At 34.6% G+C, this 14,423-nt stretch overlaps 1 protein-coding gene across 14 annotated transcripts in view; it reads right to left on the bottom strand.

Moving 5' to 3' along the window:
• The window catches only part of MEF2A (myocyte enhancer factor 2A), a 164,302-nt gene that overhangs the window by 23,052 nt on the left and 126,827 nt on the right, over positions 1 to 14,423 (bottom strand). For 5 of the 14 annotated variants that reach the window (XM_070496329.1, XM_070496344.1, XM_044762760.2 and 2 more), the window contains 3 exons: positions 13,926 to 14,057; positions 11,376 to 11,595; positions 10,555 to 10,614 (listed from right to left, as the gene is read on the bottom strand). In XM_070496329.1, the coding sequence (XP_070352430.1) occupies positions 10,555 to 10,614; positions 11,376 to 11,595; positions 13,926 to 14,057 (412 nt within the window). Of the gene's footprint in view, positions 1 to 10,554; positions 10,615 to 11,375; positions 11,596 to 13,710; positions 14,058 to 14,423 lie in introns of all 14 variants that reach the window. The other 9 variants (XM_070496349.1, XM_070496327.1, XM_044762752.2 and 6 more) reach the window with 4 other exon arrangements.

Below are 14,423 nucleotides of genomic sequence, written 5' to 3'. Positions count from 1 at the left end.
GTTTGAAAAAGATGTTACTGAGGTGATTTATATGAGAATATAAAATTGATGTTTTGCCAATGTGATATAATCAACTTTGTTGGATCCTAACCAGTACATTTCCAAGGGACAAAGAAAACAGAGGTGAGGTGTGGCACTTAGGAACAGGCCTGTAACTCTTTAGTAGTTGTCATTCAAAATGTCACGATTCCAGATTCCAGATGATCAGTGTTTCCTCCTCACTCCATTTTATTCTCACCCAATTCCTCTTGCTTTCTCCAAAACTTTTATTTTACCAAGTGACCAGTTTTAATTCATTTATGTGATTTAATTTTGCTGTGGGGACTGGTATTTCAATTAACCTTATGAGGCTATTTCTTGCATTCTGCTTCCATTATCTTGAAGGGGCATGTACTAAATCTTGGCTGTATCTCCTTTCCACACCCCAGAGAGCAATTTCCTGCATTCTGTTAGGCTTCAGAAAGCAGTGCTGTTAAAAAAACAATCTCTTCACTAGGTCATCCCCTGTGGAGTAGAGCTCATCCATGAGTGGGGCAGAGGCAACGGTTAAGCAAAGCATCTGGATATAAAATGCTTATCAAATAATTTTACTCAAAAATAGGAAGGTTTAATAGAAACTAATAGAATGTTAGATAAAAATTAGCAGGTACAGATTAACAACATTTCTCTTAAATAATGGCATGAATGTGTGTTCTTCATCTCTCTGATAATATTTAGAGGATTCTTATTTACTTGATTTGCACTCAAATCTGAAGGATAAAGCAGTATTTCCTCTCAAATACATTATAAGATGATGCAAAGATATAATTTAGAAGAATGCATTATCAAGAAGCACTAATACTCTTTTCCCATGTGGAGTCTATGATGCTTTTCAGCTAGATACGATACCACAGTAACCCAAGAAAATCAAATTACAAAAGTGAAAGGAGGTCTAAAAGCATGGTATTTCTTAGTGTGAAGTTGGAGACTGCAGCAGATAATGATTACAGGATGATGTAAGTGTTTGGTAACCTGCCAGGCTGAAACAAGAGAATCTTATGTGCAGCATGTGTTATTTTGTGGAGAATAGTGATATACTATGTGCCTTTTTACCTCCAGTTCACTTTTTGAGACAAAAATGAAGATACTGTTGAGATAGACTTTTGAGGTAGATACTTTCAGTACACAATTCATCTTGCCATGGCCTACAAATTTAGGAATTAAAGTACCGACTTTAAGCTCAATTTAACGTGACTGTTGTTAAAATGTTTTTTCAGGTTTTCTGGTAAATTATGCCTTGATGCAAATATGACAAAATTGCTCTTGAGCAAACTGCCTACCAACGCCTCCAGAAACTTAACAAAGCTAATCTCAACTGTGGTCCTAAAGCTCTAAGGCAGGTCACTCAATTATATCAATCTGGCTCATATTTCAGAATATCCTATCAGATGAAATAATGCAGTCAAGTGGCTGCTGGAAAGAACTCTATGCCCTTAATACTACTCTTTTAGGGCTAAATTGTAGACAATGATGTCATTAATGTTTTATCACTATGAATCTATATGAAAAGTTGAACTGACATGCAAAGGATTTTGAAAATCTCAAAGGTTCAAGAATTGATTTTATCATATTTGACAATTTTTCACAAAATCTAACAAACTTTGAGTGATTATTCAATAAATTAATAAACAAAAATACATTTTTGAAGTCTGTAAAATTAGGTCATTTGTATAGAGAACTGAATGAAATTTCTAAAATTAAAAGAGACCATGGGTTTTTCAAATCTTTGTTTCAATGGAAATTCCTGTATAATGGATAATATGGATTCTGTCCATTAGAAATTTATTATCTAAAACAGACCAATGCTCATGAGATCCTGCTGCTTCTCTCTCTGAATACCGTACTCCCTTTCTCAATCTCTCCTGTGTGGGTAGCCCCAAAGAGGCTACATTTCTCCTTCTCTTTCAGACTTCATGCATCCCCATGGTTTCAACCATTGCCTCAATATGACCCTTAAATTTGTATTTCTGCTTTGTATCTCCCAATTTCTAGTCCATATGCAACCATCTGGTGGCCACTTTTCCCCAGATGTGCTGCTGTGATCTCAAATTCTGCCTATTTCAAACCCCGGTACTACTGTAATCCTCCATCACTCCATCCCAGTTCGACAGAGCTATCAAGATGCTATTCTTTCTTTCCAGCGTCTTTCGCCTCCTCCATCTCTTTTTAACTGCCACTGCCTCTGCAATAATGTAAACCCTTCTTACCTTCACCAATCCTAAACAATTCCAAGAGCTTCTGGAACCTTTATACTTCTAGTCTATTTTTTTCTCTTGCTCAATATGTTTTTAAAAAGTGAAGTTGCTGAACATTGGAGATTTTTTAATGCCTGATATTTAAACATACACCCAAAGTTAGAAGGAGTCCCCAAAGTCATTTGAATTACAGTATTACCTGGGTATTAAGTGTAAACTCTCAGTTGAGAAATATATCCACTAAACCATAATCAAATACACCCAGTAAACCAAATCAGACTGCCACTATGAAAGATGCGTATCCTTTACAGTATGTACAAAACTAGCAGGTTTTATTTGGACAATGACATAGATTGGAAACAAAAAATTACCAAATTGCAAGGAAAAAACAAATGAATGCTCTAATTTACTATAATAAAAATTTTTTGACTGTATACGTGCCAATATTGCACCATAGAAAGTTCAGAAAAAGAGAAGGAAAACACATATTCCCACCATCCTATTATCATCAGTTTGGATTTCTCTCCTTTTTATTTTCCATGTGCATATTTTTTGCATAGTTTTAAATCACAACTAAAGAGGAATTCAGTTGAAAATTTTAATTCACTTAATTTTTATACTGTTGAATATGTTGATTTCTTCCTATTATTCGCTACTATAAATAAAGTTGCAATGAACCTTTGAATATTCTAATTTATTTCTTTAGGAAAGTTTTCCAGAAATGGAATCAGTAGGCTCAGGGGTACAAGCATTTTTATGACTACTGAAAAACATCTTGCCAAAATTTTTCCAGAAAGACTGTTACTAATTTACAATGCCACAAGCACATATGAGATCATCAGTTTCACCACACCTTCATCGGCTCTCCATGTCACAATAAAAAGTGGTAATAGTTAGCAATTACTAAGTGTTATTTGCCATTTTTATTGGAATCTCATGATTAGTAGCAACAATGAATATCCTTTTCATTTTTTTTTTTAAGGAAGATTAGCCCTGAGCTAACATCCACCACCAATCCTCCTCTTTTTGCTGAGGAAGACTGGCCCTGAGGTAATGTCCGTGCCCATCTTCCTCTACTTTATATGTGGGATGCCTGCCACAGCATGGCTTGATAAGTGGTACATAGGCCTGTGCCGGGATCCGACCCAATGAATCCAGGGCCACCAAAGCAGAGCACAAGAACTTAACCACTGCATCACCAGGCTGGCCCCTCCTTTTCAATTTTTAAGACTAGTTGGGTTTCTTTTTGGACTTGTACATAAAGATACAAACTAAATGCCCATCCATTTATTAAATATTCCCCTATCTGTGGTTTGTATTTTATCTTACTTTTTCTCTTAAGAATGAGAAAAATTTATGTTTCACATAAGAAGACTGGAGGAAAAGTGGCTGCAGCTCAACATGGAGGACCCAGAGTCTTTCCAGCTTTCCACTCAGCCATCCTCAGCTTGTTGGCCTGCTTCTTATACTGACTTGCTTCCTGATCTCAGGATGGGGCGGCATATCCGGCTGCCACATGCAAACAATAATGGCCAAAGACTCAAAATGCTGCTAAGAGTCTTTCTGTGGGTAAGTGTGAATGTGTGTATGTGAATTTTTTTCTCTCTAGATTTCAAAATTAATAGTGTAACTACTATACAATTTACATTACATTCTCTTATAATTTTAAAAGTGCCTCCACATTTGTGGTTTAATTCCTTTTTTATATCAAGTGTATTATATTTACTTCTAAAACTTTTAACGTAACACATATACAGAAAAGTGCAGAACAAAAAACAAAAGATCAAGGATTTATCATAAAGTGAACATCCACGTAACCATGAGTCAGATCAAGAAAAAGAATATTGCTAGAACCCCAGAAGTTTCTATAATTGGGGCCCCCCCAAAACACTCCTATTGTCCCACCTACCCAAAGTAACCACTATCATCACTTTTACAGTAACTTCTTGTTTTTCTTTATAGTTTTACCATCTATCTACACATGCATCCATAACACTATAGTTTTGCTCGCCTGCTTTTCAAACTTTATGTAAATAGAATGATTTAGTATTTGCATCTATCTTCTTCCATTCATATTAGTTTGGTGAAATTCATCCATGCCTTTGATTACTGCTGTAGTTTCTTCATTTTCATTATAGTATAGTATTCCTTCATATAAATGTACTATGATTTATTTTTCCATTCTATTGCTGACAGAAATCTGGATTATTTCTGGATGTTGGCTGTAACAAATAATGCCATCCATATTCTTTTATATATCTCTTGGTGCTCATGGTGCACGCATGCATTTCCCTGCAATATATAAGGATGAGTGAAAATGCTGGGTCATAGAAAACACATATCTGCAACTTCAGTAGATAAGTCAAAATGGTTGCATCAATTTGTACTAGCATCATCAGTGTACGAGAGTTTGGTTTTTTCCATAGCCTTGTGAACAACTAGTATTATCTGTCTATTTTGCCCTAGCAGTTGTGGTAGGTGTATAATGCTGTTTGTGGTTTTAACTTTGCATTTCGTTGATTACTGAGATTGAACACCTTTTCACATGTTTATTAGACACCTACATAGCTTCTTCTGTGACATGTCTGTGTTCTCATGCACATTTTTAAAAATTAGTTTTCTTTTTCTTGATGATATGTAGGTAATCTTCATAAAAGCTCTCTGTTCATTATATGTATACTATATATATTCTCCCACCTCTGTCTTGCCTTTTCATTCTATTTATGGTGTTTTTGATGAACAAACGTTCCTAATTTTAACATAGGCAAATTGATCAATCTTTCCTTTATGGTAAGGCTTTCTCTGGCTTCCTTTTTAACAAGTCTTTCCCTATCCTGAGCTTGCTCAATGCTTAAACAGCTCAAGGATGCTTCTGCTTTCAATAGTACATGGGCCTAAAGCATCCTAACTTTTGGGAACCAGGTAGAAGACTCAATAAAAATTAAAATAGGAGTAAGGCAAATGGAAGGCTCATCTGTAAACATATTGCACATTTTAAAATGACAGTATCAGTACAAATGATACAGTTTAAAGGGAAAGTGAAACTATCCAGAACTGGCCTATCACAAGTCTCTAAACCTGGACTGATAGAAGAATAACTAATTATACATATTATGCATAAAAAATTTGTTTAAAACAAGCAGAATCTGTAATCCATGCTTATAGTATAGAATAAACATTCTTTCCAATGTTTATGATCTCTTGTATACAAAAATATTCTTTTGTGTACAAAGGACAGATAAAAATTGATCACATGCTGGGCCACAAAAAAAAGTATCAACAAATTTCAGAGAACTTAATCATATGAAGCTAAGTTCCCAGGTAACAAAACAATTTAGCTAGAAACAATATCCAGAAGATTACTAGAATGGCCCATGCATTTGTAATTAGGAAGTATACTTCTAAACTTATAGGTCAAAGAAGTTATGATGGAAATTAGAAAATATTTTGAATTGAATGTTAATGAAAACATAACATTTAATTTTACTAATCATTTTAAAGAACTAATTTTTTTATTTAATTCAATTCATATTATGTTTATTTTTCTATTTCAATAATTTCTGCTCTTATCTTTATATGTTTCTATTCTCTTTAGGTTTGTTGGTTTTTTCTAACTGCTTAGCTCAGGATTTTCCAGCCTGTAGGATTTAAATTTCTCTTAAAGCACTGTTTATCTATATCCCATGTGGTTTTTATAGGGCTTCTTGAATCTGTGGCTTGATGTGTTTTGTCAGTTTTGGAAAATTCTCAGCGATTCTCTCCTCAAATACTGCTTCTGGCCAATTTTCCCTCTCTTTGCCTCCTGGGAATCTAATTTAAAGTATGTTAGACCATCTCATTGTATCCTCTAGGTCTTACTCTTCTTTTGAATTTTCTATCCTTTTGCATCTCAAATTCTAGATACTTTCTTCTGTCTTATCTTTTAGTTCACCAATTCTCTCCTTTGCTTTGTCTAACCTGTTATTAAACCCATCTAGTAAGTTCTTAATAGTATTACTTTTTTTAGTTCTAAAATGTCCATTTTTAAAAAGTCTCCAGTTCTCTGCTTAAATTCTTAATCTTTTTTTAATCTCCATGACACAGTAAACATTGTTATGTTATGTTATGTTATATTATGTTAAAGTCAAAGTCTGTGCCTAATAACACCAAATTATGGAGTTCCCAGAGGTTGGTTCTACTGTCCATTTTCTTGGCAGGTTTTCATTTATGCTGTATTGTGTCTGGAGTAGGCCAAGTTAGTTTTGCTTGTGTGTCAAATAGAAATAATAAGGCCTGGGATGGTGTTTTATTCTTACATTATTCTTCTAGACAGCATCTACCTTTTCAGGTGTCCTGGGGACACTAACAATAGATCACCACAATCTAATTTCAAGCAGTCGGATGATGCAAATATGAGATGTAGCTACTATGAGGGGCTGTTTATCTCTGATTCATGCTACTTCTAAGGTCCAGCCTTTTGGGATCTAAACACAAAGTGAGAAGAGTATACTAGGCCCTCCCAAATCTTTGTGCGGTCAAAGAGAACTTTTCTCTCTCCCTCCCTCCCCCTAGTTCTCTGAGGCTCTCATACTCAGCTTCTTAGCTATCCCACTATGGAACTGCCAAATACCATCTGAGGAAAAGCAGCCACAAATGCTAGGCTCACCTCTTTGAGTCTCTGTCTTTGTCATTCCCTGGATCTTGGACAAGTAATTCTTCATTATCCTGTTAGTTCTCAAATGCTTTTAAGATTTCAAAAATATTTAGCCTAGCATTTCTAGTTGTCCTCAGTGAAAGTGTTGGTCCAAATGATCAAGTGTGCCACTATCACAGCAGAAGTCTGATTGTCTTGCTTGTTTTTTTTTCAAACTTCAATCTTATTTACGAAAGCTTTCATTAGTCAAAAACTTTTCTATGTATCATCTTAAGATCAGAACAAATATTTCCTAAAATATGTTTCATATGACACTAATTCTGAAAGATGCTTTTTCATGAGGGAAAAAAATGAAGGGTTATAGTGTGACATTAGTTTGAGTAACCCTGTTATATACTAGGTTTGAAGATTCAGGAAACAGCTGAGCATTTTTAAGGCTCTGATAAGTCCTGCATTGAAGAAACCTGTTTAGTTTTATTTAACACAAAGTTTGCCAAACTTATGGAATAAGTCTTTCTCATCATATAGTTCCAAGAAACATACTTTGAAAAATGTAGATTAGAAATCATACCCACAGCTTTTAATATATTTTCTTCTAAATTTTTCTTGGAATTTTAAGTGTTTAATCTTTTCATTCATAAGACCTTATTTAGGTGTAAAAATGAGTTTAAACTATTTTTTCCCAAACTACTAAATCAAAATGGCACCACTGTTGAAAATGAGCTAAAATGTATTTTCTGACTCTTCCTCACAAAAATAACACTTCTAAAATACCTACAATAGACCATTTATTTTGGGAGGGAAAGTTATAGCAAAAAACACTTTAAATCCGTGTATACTCTAAGTATTGCATGAAAATAATTACTTCCAGTTGGTATCTGAATTAAGTGATACAAGACGTCTACTTCATTGAACCTGAATCCTGAGGTTGCACATGTTAAAAAGCAGTTACAATACCAACGTCATTTAAGATATAATCCAGACAAGTAGACTACGTAGAATTACCCTAGTGCAGGTAGAATAGGTATATAGTTATACACCACATAATTATGTTTTGGTCAATGATAGACCACCTATAAGATGCCGCTCCCATAAAATTAGTACCATATAGTCTAGGTGTGTGGTAGGCTGTACCATCTGGGTTTGCGTAAGTATACTCTATGATGTTTGCACAATAACAAAATCACTTAATGACCCATTTCTCAGAATGTATCCTCGTTATTAAGTGACACAAGACTGTATAAGAGTATGAACCAATCAAGAATCAAGACATACAATCCTGATGTGCATACACTCAGAAATAGGATTTATCTTTGTGTGTATGCAGAAATGGAAACAGACTTAAATAACTTGATAAGCACTTAAAATATTTTAATACTCAGTTGAATTTTAAATTTTAATAAAAATTCATGTTCACGAGTCATGATTATTAACACTAAATATTAAAACAGTTGCCTATCGGGGCTGGCCCCGTGGCCGAGTGGTTAAGTTCGCGCGCTCCGCTGCAGGCGGCCCAGTGTTTCGTTGGTTCGAATCCTGGGCACGGACACGGCACTGCTCATCAGACCACGCTGAGGCAGCGTCCCACATGCCACAACTAGAGGAACCCACAACGAAGAATATACAACTATGTACTGGGGGGCTTTGGGGAGAAAAAAGGAAAAAATAAAATCTTTAAAAAAAAAAAAATCTTAATAAAAAATAAATAAATAAATAAATAAATAAATAAATAAATAAAACAGTTGCCTATAATGGGAAGAGGAAGGGAATGGGAGTGGAATACAGATATAAAAAGGATAAATGAATAACATACTGAGATGCTCTGTACAAACCAATGATGATGTGCCAAGACCTGAGGAGTGTTATTAATGCAACCCTCTAAAACTGAGGGTCCAGAAAGAGAGGAGGCGGCTTACAGAAATGAAAAACGAACGAAAAAAAGAAATAAAAGAAACAGGATTACATGCAGAAGATCAAATCAGAACAATGACAAAGTCTGAGTTTGAAATTGCCAAAGGGAACACAAAAAATTGAGCTGCAGAGTGAAGTCTAGATTTATCGTTGCACGGCAGATAAGGAACAGTGAAAAAGCTTTAGGGAAGTGTGGAGAGTACAAGAAAAAAAAAAAACAAGGAGAAGAGAATTGAAACACTTGTTCAATAGGAGGAAGAACCATGTTTAGGATGCCAGAGGGATGAGAAAAAAATAAAGGCAAGGGGAAAACACATTAGAAATCTTCAAATAATTAAACTTCATAAAGTAAAAATAATTCTGGAAATAAAATCAAGAGCTAGTTAAAATTAAGATGAAATGAAATAGAAATTATTGATTCTAGCTTTAAGCAGGCTGGAAAGTAGAAAGGAGAGCAGGATGGACAGTGATGGGTGGATAAAAGCATATGGGAAAATACAATACCCAAAGAGTATATGGGCATACATACAACTAAATAGAGCTGAAAAGAAATAAATTATAAATATTTGGAGATACACATAAAAGTGTAGCAGCCCTAATGTATAATTAGTAAGATCTTTACGAATTTTTCCACATTTAATTATCTGTTAAAAAAGGTCCTACGAGAGGTCTTTATCTGTTTAATTCCATTAAAACAGCAATTAATACAGTGGCAGATATAAGTAGGCATTTATTCCTACTTTAGGTCAGTATAGGTTTTGTCACTTGTCTCACTCAATACTGTCTAGTTCTTTCTCATGATTTTTAACTGTTATTCAATCATCTCCATAATTTTCTGACAGCAGAAGCTCCTGACATTTTCGTGGAATGAATGGGTTGAACAAATGCAATTGAGAATTTTTCCTCTACGTGATCTGTTTTCAGATGTCTCCAGGAACACACAATATCTAAAAGCAGGAAGGGAATTCCTGCCCTTGCTTTCAGATAACAATGATGATAATTGTGATTATCACAGATTAAGAGACCAAGATGACAATGTGATGATAATCCAAATGGAAACTGTTATTCTTGTAACTCTTTGACATAAATGCCATATTTTTGTAATGTTAAGATCATCCTCTATCTTGATCAGCATTTCAGGGCTGGGGAGACATATTTATGACATGTGTTTAAACTGCTAGTCATCTTGGAAGGGGTCCCAAAGTAAAACAACCAATTTGGCTGCAACCATGACAAAATGTCAATGTTCTACATTTGACCACCAAATAGATCCTTTAGAGACAAACTTTTCAAATTTCTTTGTATCTCTAGAAGCAGACCCACCACTTCTTCACAGTGTAATCTCTCTGAAAACATTTCATGCTACTCTAAGCAATATCAGTCTGATGGCAGTCTAATTTGGTGAGAAGAGATGATACAGAAAGCTTCTCCTTAAGAAATTGTCTTGATGTAAAAATGGTATTAAGGCAGTTTAGTCCTTATAAAAGAACAATGTCTGCTACAAAGGAGGCATTCAATAAATATTTATTGAATAAATGAATAACTGAACCTAAGGCCAAGGTGTAAGGAATAAAGCAAGGGTGTTATGAAAAAATGTTAAGTATTAGTGAAAGTACCCCTCAGAAGGAAATTAAGTCTACAAAGGGACATGTCTACTCTAGTCATAGCCCCATTTTTTCCTCTTCATTTGGTCGAAGGCACTGTTTGAGGGACAATATTCTTCTTATCTTAGATAGGATAGATGCCTACAAAATGAAACAGTAGGAATTCACTCACCCACTGGGCTGCTTCCAGCTCCATTTGGCACTGTGAGGTCTGAAGTGCTCAACATCCCACCTAAGGACATTATAGAGAGAAGAGAGAGGGCAAAGAATGAAGATAAATTGGCTCTCCTTCTCTGAATGACTATGAACTGAACAGAGGTAACCCTCACTCCACTCTTAAAAAACACAAAAATAAAAACTAGTCCAGTCCGAACTTTGTGTTAATGTGTACTATGATGTAGCCATATATATATGAGCTCACCTATCAAGCTCTGGACATGTTTGTCTTCCTGTGTATCAATACCTAATGGTATATATTGATAAGAATTGGTGCAGTGCTAATGGAATACTACTAAATCTATGACTTAAGGGAGAGGAGATACTGCATTACAGAGAATAATGCAGTAAATGCACTGCAAGTTTCCGCTGAACTAATGAACAAATTCAGGCAGGAGGAGATGCAAAAAAGGGCTCTAATTCCAGTTCAGTCAGTCTATTCCCCACATTTTTAACATGAATGGCTCACAGTGAACTTTAAATCTTTGCTCATGATATCCTAATTAAATTTTCTGCCTGTCAAAGTATGGCTTTGCTCTGATAAGGAAAGCTTATAGGTGGCAGGTTCTCTATATGGTTCCACTGGGCCTGACATGATGCCAGAGCCACAGTGGATTTTCAAAAAACTACTTTAAAATGGAGCCAATTACTTAGTAGCGACTTTTGCTCAGCAAAGCAATAAAATTAAGAGTAGCAGAATAAGAAACTGCTTATGCTAGCAATTAGTTCTTTCACCCTTATTGTTAAAGGACCGGCAGAATGGATGTCACTACGTACCTGCACTGCCCGTACTTGGTGGTCTCTGAGGGGCTGCAGGGGATACATTTCTATGTAATGTGGCTTGAGGTGGAGAGAGCATACTTGAATCTGCTAATGTTGAGCTGGCTGCCAAAGATGGGGACACAAGTGAACTCCCTGGGTTAGTGTAAGACAAAGCATTAGGGCTGGTCACAGGGACTGTGACAGACATTGAGAAGTTTTGAGGTGGCAAACCAGGCTGTAAACAAAGAACAAGAAAGAGAAGACTGTTAGTTTTATTTTCCTCTACATTAAATTTAATAACTTATGAACTTTAATTTGATAAGGTAACTCTAGTTATTCAAAGTAGAGGATGGGGATAATTTCTTACTAAATCAATCTGGAGATTTAAGCTATTCTCTTAAGAATTATATTTGAATCTGAGTATGTTTGACATGAACCTTTTCAACTTCAGTTTTTATATATTAATACATATATACTAATATAATGTATATATTTCAAATACTCATAGAGATTAAAATTAGATGTCAGAACCAGATATTAAAGTAGTATTGTCAAATTTAGACATTATGAAATACATCATTACCAAGTAAGCATAAATTAGCACTTTAATGCAAACCAGTTTAGTAACATTTCTATTGGGAGACTCCAAATATAATAAATGGGGAAAAATGTGTACACATATTATAAACTTAATACATCAAATTTGGAACATTATAAATAAGCCCTGGTCTAATTTAATTGACTGACATTCTTAATGGACAAAACTAAAAAAAAAAAAAAAATCGAATTATATACATAACACAATGCAATCTGAATGTAATGAAAACACAAAGAAACAACCTAAACAATAAAATTAAATACTGACAAGCTATCTTTAAACTGTATGAAGATTAAATTACAAATATTACAAACGCTATCTTCCTTCCCTCCAAAATATTCCACACCTTTAAAATATTTTCTATTTTCTCTTCCATTTCCTCCATAGACCACCTACAATATACTTGTTATCTATGTAAATAAATCCTCTTTATAATTTAAAGCGAGAGGAAAAAGGACTTTCTTCTCCTCACATTTTAAAACAGTGATTTGCAAAGTAAGGTAACACTGCTAATTCAAAGTTGGAAAAATATAAATAGTTTATGTATGTACTCTATTCAATAGTCTATTTCATGTAGAAAATTATAATTCATTAACAGATATAAAATAACAGGTATATGATGAAATTTTTTCAAAAGTAAAGCAATTTTACTTATTCACACAGTATTTTTGCAACTTAACATTAACTGCAAGGTCACCAACATCCATGTAAGGTCAGCAGGGATTTTATTTTATTTTGTTTGCTATTGTTTTGTCTTTTAAAAACAATAATGATATTAGCACAAAAACACCTCCTTAAATCTATTTTTCATGAGCTTCTTCTTATAGTATAGGACTACGGTGAAGAAATAATCCATGATGTATACTTTAGGGCATAGTTTTAAGAGATTTAACTCTGACAATGAAATAAATATCAGCATCAGAACCAATCTGTTCTATGAAGCCTACACTACATATACAGCATCAGAAAATCAGATCCAAAATAGCTGTCTTAAGGAGCTCTTGCCAATGGAGCTTCCACTGAGAACTCTTTAAAGAACTATCAAAGGAGTATGAACTTGAAGAAATATTGTTTCACTGTGGTTAGATGTAGGAGCCTGGAAAAATTTTAAACCAACTATTTGTTTTACAACCAGTTTAAGAACATCATTTCCTGAAATTAAAATCAAGCCAAGGCTCTAGTCCTCAATATCTACAGTATAAGAAAAGGAGTTTGGAGGTATTGTTGCCAAGCAGTTTTGGGACATTTACAAAGAGCCAAACACTAAGCTACTACTACTATAGCAACTATGCAAAATAATTAAAAATGATTTTGAAACACCAAATTTTGCAATAAATCTAAACATTCTGTATTTTATAGTCTCAAGATCTATTTAAGTACATGTAGCATTTTTTAAAAGTCACAGGAGGGAGAGGGAGGTCTTATATGCACCGTATACTGAAAATCATGGAAATTCAGAGCTAGAAAGGACCTCAAAAATTGTGAGCCAACTCACGCACTTTACAGATGAGGAAATTAGAATCCAGGATGTTTAGGTACCCTATCCGAAGCTAAAGGGGATAGTAGCAGAGTCAGGATTAGGATGTTTTCTCTTCACTTCTATGCTTAAGACACTGAACATGTATTATTATACGATTTCAGCAATTTTAAGTTCTATAGAACCAAAAAAAACGTTGTCACTATCCACTGTGAAAAAAACAACAAGATGTGTGGTCAATCTCTTCATGCACAAGATAAAAGCACAAACCATACTTTAGTACTCACTGCGATTTTATGATTCCGCATCATATTATCAAATTCCTCATTAATTTTTTTATATTTTTCTTCTGTATGTGGAGTTAGCACATAGGAAGTATCAGGGTCTGGGCTGTCGCACCCTCTGTGTTCCTTCTTGTTCAGAGCCTAAATAATGAAGTTAACAAAAAGGATCAACAAATAAAAAGTAAAGGTAAAGTAAAAGTACTTACAGGGCCTCGTTTGAAAATAAAATCACTATCTTCATTTAGTTTGCTGAATCTGTCCTCCGAGAGTGGACTGTGCTCAAAGTAATCGTCAGCATCAGGGCTCTCACAACCATTAAGGCCTTTCTTTCTTAAAGTCTGAAATACAATTGGAAAATTCACACACAAATGATACTAACTTGCCATGAGTTTTTTTTGTAAAATTTATTAAGAGGAGCACAGACTGAATGAATTGAATTATACAAGAGCCACTGAAATGGTTCTAAATGATCATAAATGTACTCTAATTCTTCAAATAAGGTAAACCTTAGATATAAGCAAAATTAATGCTGCCATTGTACATTAAGAGAAAAGGCATATTTACTTGTTCAGATTCTTCCTTCCCAAACTTCCTAGAGAATACTAAGTTACTCACTACTCGGACAGTTACAATCTGAATCTCATTACATCCTGATCAACGCCAGATGAGCACCTGACAGGGCCAATGAGTGTGAGAACTGAAAT

This window comes from Equus asinus, chromosome 2, assembly GCF_041296235.1.
Source record: "Equus asinus isolate D_3611 breed Donkey chromosome 2, EquAss-T2T_v2, whole genome shotgun sequence".
NCBI lineage: Eukaryota > Metazoa > Chordata > Mammalia > Perissodactyla > Equidae > Equus > Equus asinus.
The sequence above is the reverse complement of the archived record's forward strand: the minus strand, read 5'-3'. Positions and strand labels throughout refer to the sequence as shown.